The sequence below is a fragment of the Mandrillus leucophaeus genome, unplaced genomic scaffold (assembly GCF_000951045.1).
Source record: "Mandrillus leucophaeus isolate KB7577 unplaced genomic scaffold, Mleu.le_1.0 Scaffold112, whole genome shotgun sequence".
NCBI classification, from domain to species: domain Eukaryota; kingdom Metazoa; phylum Chordata; class Mammalia; order Primates; family Cercopithecidae; genus Mandrillus; species Mandrillus leucophaeus.
The window spans coordinates 1,807,080-1,812,698 of NW_012099432.1; the positions used below are offsets into that span (position 1 = coordinate 1,807,080).

Below are 5,619 nucleotides of genomic sequence, written 5' to 3' on the forward strand. Positions count from 1 at the left end.
CAAGTAGCTGGGACTACAGGCGCCCGCCACCGTGCCCGGCTAATTTTTTGTATTTTTAGTAGAGACGGGGTTTCACCATGTTAGCCAGGATAGTCTCGATCTCCTGACCTCGTGATCCACCCGCCTCGGCCTCCCAAAGTGCTGGGATTACAGGCTTGAGCCACCACGCCCGGCCTATTTTTTGTATTTTTAACAGAGATGGAATTTCACCATGTTGGCTAGGCTGGTCTCAAACTCCTGAACTCAAGTGATCTACACGCCTCAGCCTCCCAAAGTGCTGGGAGGACAGATGTGAGCCACTGTGCCTGGCCACTTCTAACCCTATTAAACACAGGTGATTCAGACCTCCTGTTCCACTGCAAATAGGGCTCTCTCGTGTTTCTTGCTGGCTCTGGACAAAACCTAATCAAGCTTCTAGGCTCGGCATTCAAGGCCCCAAACCCACCATCACTCCCTGCGCCTCCCACTTCTCAAGTCACTCTGCTTTTCCGCCTCTGAGCCTTTACCCACGCTATGCCCCTGCCAGGAGAGCCCTCCTCGTGCCCTCTCTCTTCGCCTTGCTAGCTCCTACTTCTCCCGCAGCACCTGCATCTCCTCCTTCTGGGACTCCCCTAGGGCCACCTGTGTCTTTCCTGAGGCCCGGTACCACCTGAGTGTTCCCCATCATGGCTCCAACCACAACCTGATGAGTGGCTCCAACCACCCATCGGTGCCCAGCTGCCCACTGGACCAGGAGCTCTATTAGGGCAGGAAGCGGAGTCCGGCACCTTCCGTGGGGTAGAGCTGTGCAGTGGTTACACATTGAGTTCTTGAGCCAGGGCACCTGGGGCTGACTCCTGGGTCACTGAGTGAGCTCCAGCAACGCGCTCAGCCTCCCCGTGCCTCAGTTTCCTCATCTCTGTATTGTGGTTTGATTAAACGAATTAACCAAAGCAAGGGGCTTGGAATGAGGAAATTAGGAGGCTCTCGTGCATGGATGAATGGAGGAGGGGCAGGAAGTGTGGGGGGAGTGGGGGTCTTCTCCTCTCACCCGCCGTTGACCCCCACAAACTGGAGGCTCCTCCGGTGGGCCGTGGGGTCTGCAACCTCCTCTTTCCGTTTCATGATAGATCGCACGCCTGCTGGGGGCCCGCCTGGAGGGGAGAACAGAGGAGGTGTTGTGAGAATCCTTCAGGGCCAGACTCCAAGCCGGTGCCATCTGGGTGCCCCATCCCTCTTGGCAGCCACCCACCACTTACCGGCGCCCCCAGCCTCCTCGGTCTCTCGGGAGGCTGCTTGCCCGGTGGGCTCCCTGTGGGTGGTGTCCCGGGCAGGCTCTCGGCCTGTGGTCTTCTCAGGCTGTGTAAGGAAGGCTACTTTGGACCCCGGGGGTGACGAGGACGATTCGGCAGTAACTTGTGGGAGGCCTGGAGGGACAGGAAATGGGGTGTCTGCTCTTGGTCATAAAAGCCAAACCACCACAGCCTGATAGCTCCTGCCCTGCGGGTCATACACCCCGGGCCAGGAGCTGTAACAGGGCTGATTTTTGTTTTACCACAGCCAGTCTTCCTTGCCCTCGAAGGGAAGTCGGATTATTACAGATGAGGAAACTGAGGCGCAGAGCTGCCAAGATCACCCCTTGAGCAGGTGGCAGAATGCAGTTCCAAGCTGTTCGGTGCCTGCCCAGCAGTTAGTCAGGGACAAGTGACAACCCTGTGGTCCTATATTCCTAGCTCGAGCCTGAGTGATCTCTAAAAATAAGGTTCGGCCAGGCACAGTGGCTCACGCCTGTAATCCCAGCACTTTGGGAGGCCGAGGCGGGCGGATCACCTGAGATCAGAAGTTCGAGACCAGCCTGGCTAACATGGTGAAACACTGTCTCTACTTTAGCCGGGCATGGTGGCTCACGTCTGTAATCCCAGCACTTTGGGAGGCCGAGGCGGGCGGATCACCTGAGATCAGAAGTTCGAGACCAGCCTGGCTAACATGGTGAAACACTGTCTCTACTTTAGCCGGGCATGGTGGTGCACACCTGTCATTCTAGCTACTCAGGAGGCTGAAGCAGGAGAATTGCTTGAACCTGGGAGGCGGAGGTTGCAGTGAGCAGAGATCATGCCATTGCACTCCAGCCTGGGCAACAGAGCAAGACTCTGCCTCTTAAAAAAAATAAAAATAAAAATAAATCAGATAAAAACACGTCTTCACTGCCGGGCACAGTGGCTGATGCCTGTAATCCCAGCACTCTGGGAGGCTGAGGCGGGCAGATCATGAGGTCAGGAGTTCAAGACCAGCCTGGCCAACATGGTGAAACCCTATCTCTACTAAAAATACAAAAATTAGCTGGGCATGGTGGGGTGGGGATGACTGTAATCCCAGCTACTAGGGAGGCTGAGGCAGGAGAATTGCTTGAACCAGGGAGGCAGAGGTTGCAGTGAGCCGAGATCACACCACTGCACTCCAGCCTGGGTGACAGAGTGAGACTCCATCTTGAAAATTAAAAAAAAAAAAAAATTAAAAAAAAAACACATCCTGACTAAAAAAACGAAACAAAACAAAAGACAACAAAACAAAACACCCACCCAGGTTGGTCTGAGGACAAAGGTGACTTCCTGGACGCTGAGGTCCTGGACTGCCAGTCACGGCGTGGAATAAAAGTCGTTTCCTTTTCGTGTAGCCACCAATGTCTTGGAATCTACTCAGGTCCCCCCAGGCTGCTTTTTAAGACCGGGTTTCACTCCCTTCACCCAAGCTTGAATGCAGTGATGCGATCTCGGCTCACTGTAACCTGTGCCTCCAGAGTTCAAGTGATTCTCCTGCCTCAGCCCCCGAGTGGCAGGCAGTAAAGGCACATGCCACTGTGTCCGGCTAATTTTCTGTAATTTTTGTAGAGATGGGGTTTCACTATGTTGCCCAGGCTGGTCTTGAACTCCTGAGCTCAAGTGATCTGCCTTCCAAAGTGCTGGGGTTACAGGCTGAGCAGCACCGCCCAGCCCATGCGTGCCTTCTGTGTCAGCATTTCCTCGGGGCTTCCCCTTCCTGTCCCCCGGGGCGCCAACTCTGAAGACCAATTAATTTGAATTCCCTTTAATGGATAAAAAGGTTGTTGGTTTTTTTTTTTTTTTTTCTTTGTGACAGGGTCTTGTTATATTATCCAGGCTGCTCCTGAACTCCAGAGCTCAAGGGATCCTCCCACCGCAGCCTCTCACATAGCTGGGATTATAAGCATGAGCCACTATGCCCAGCCTTAAATTCGTTTTGCCATATACAGTGACTTATGAGGCCCACAGGCAACATTCAACTTTAGTACAGAACGGTGATCAAATGCTGGACACAGGCAAAGAGTAACATAGACAGGGCTGGTTGCATGAGACACTCGGTCATCAGCACGGCCAACAGCATCCCCAGACCAGGGTGTGGCCAGCTCAGACCACAGAAAACATAAAAACCATGCCAGAGCCAGGGCTTGAACTCATGAGTGGGGAACCGAGCGAGAGCAAACGCCAGTTGCTATGTCAGTCTCTTGATTTTTCTTTTTAAACTTGGCAATAAATTCACATGAAATAAACAAACATACTGCGTGGCCAGGAGACGGATTCACAATGTCAATCTCTGCCCGAAGTGCAGGGCGCCTAACTTGAAATCCTGGGAGAGGCCGGGCGCGGTAGCTCACGCTTGTAATCCCAGCACTTTGGGAGGCTGAGGTGGGTGGATCACTTGAAGTCAGGAGTTAAGAGACCAGCGTGGCCAACATGGCAAAACCCCATCTCTACTAAAAATACAAAAATTAGCCGGGCATGGTGGTGCACATTTGTAATCCCAGCTACTTGGGAGGCTGAGGCAGGAGAATCGCTTGAACCTGGGAGGCGGAGGTTGCAGCGAGCAGAGATCATGCCACTGTACTCCAGCCTGGGGGATAGAGCGGGACTCTGTCTCCAAAAAAAAAAAAATCCTGGGAGAGCCAAAAAATGAGGTGGAGCAATGTTATGCTAAGTGAAAGAAGCCAGATGCAAAAGGGACAAAAACATTGCATGATTCCATTCACACGAGGTCCCTAGAGTTGCCAAGATTAATTATTATTATTATTATTATTATTATTAGATACAGTCTTGCTCCATCGTCCAGGCTGGACTGCAGTGGCGCAATCTCGGCTCATCGCAACCTCTGCCTCCCGGGTTCAAGTGATTCTCCTGCCTCAGCCTCCTGAATAGTTGGGACTACAGGTGCCCACCACCATGCCTGGCTGATTTTTGTGTTTTTACTAGAGACAATGTTTCACCAAGTTGGCCAGGGTGATCTCGAACTCCTGACCTCAAGTGATCCATCTGCCTCAGACTCCAAAAGTGCTGAGGTTACAGGTGTGAACCACTGCGCCCGGCCCTAGAGTTGTCAGATTTAAACAGACAGAAAATAGAACGGTGGGTGCCAGGGGCTGGGGGAAGGAGAATGGGAGTGAGTGTTTAATGGGGACAGAGTTTCAGTTTGGAAAGATAAGAAAGTTCTAAAGATAGATGGTGGTGATGGTTGTGCAATAGTGTGAATGGGCTGGACATGGTGGTTCACACCTATAATCCCAGGACTTTGGGAGGCTGAGGGGGGAGGATCACTTGAGCCCAGGAGTGTGAGACCAGTTTGGGCAACATAGGGAGATCCCGTCCCTAACAAACACAAGAAAAAACACACACAAACAAACGATGCAAATGTACTTTATGCCATTGAATTATATACTCAAAAATGGATAAGATGGTTAAATTTTTTTTTTTTGGACGGAGTCTTGCTTTGTCGTCCAGGTTGGAGTGCAGTGATGCAATCTCGACTCACTGCAACCTCTGCCTCCCGGATTCAAGCAATTCTTCTTGAGTAGCTGGGATTACAGGCGTGTGTCACCACGCCCAGCTAATTTGTATTTTTAGTAGAGACGGGGTTTCGCCATGTTGGCCAGGTTGGTCTCGAACTCCTGACCTTAAATGATCCGCCCGCCTCAGCCTCCCAAAGTGCTGGGATTACAGGCGTCAGCCACCATGCCTGGCCAGATGGTAAATTTTATGTTTTATCTATGTTACCACAATATTTTAAATGGTGAAAAAATTTTGAGAGGCTGAGGCAGGAGGATCGCTTGAGGCCAGGAGTTTAAGACCAGCCTGGGCAAGAGAGCAAGACTCTATCTCTACAATTAAAAAATTAGCCAGGTGTGGTGGAGTGTGCCTATGGTCCTAACTACTCGGGACTATACTTGGCTGAGATGAGAGCATTGCTTGAGCCTGGGAGTTTGAAGTTACATTGAGCTATGACAGCACTGCTGTACTCCAGCCTGGGTGACGGAGTGAGATCCTATATTTTTTGGGTTTTTTTTTTTTGAGACGGAGTTTTGCTCTTGTTGCCCAGGCTGGAGTGCAATGGCGTGATCTCGGCTCACTGCAACCTCCACCTCCCAGGTTCAAGCGATTCTCCTGCCTCAGCCTTCTCAAGTAGCTGGGATTATAGGCATGTGCCACCAAGCCTGGCTAATTTTGTATTTTTAGTAGAGATGGGGTTTCTCCGTGTGGGTCAGGCTGGTCTCGAACTCCTGACCTCAGGTGATCCACTCACCTCAGCCTCCCAAAGTGCTGAGATTACAGGCGTGAGCCACTGCGCCCAGCCTAG

General features: G+C 51.7%; 1 protein-coding gene across 2 annotated transcripts in view; it reads right to left on the bottom strand.

The window, feature by feature from the left end:
- Window positions 1-5,619, bottom strand: part of KANK2 (KN motif and ankyrin repeat domains 2) — a 39,280-nt gene that overhangs the window by 17,409 nt on the left and 16,252 nt on the right. For both annotated transcript variants that reach the window (XM_011994802.1, XM_011994795.1), the window contains exons 5-6: window positions 1,239-1,406; window positions 1,031-1,133 (exon numbers count right to left, since the gene is read on the bottom strand). In XM_011994802.1, coding sequence (XP_011850192.1) covers window positions 1,031-1,133; window positions 1,239-1,406 — 271 coding nt within the window. The remainder of the gene's footprint in view (window positions 1-1,030; window positions 1,134-1,238; window positions 1,407-5,619) is intronic.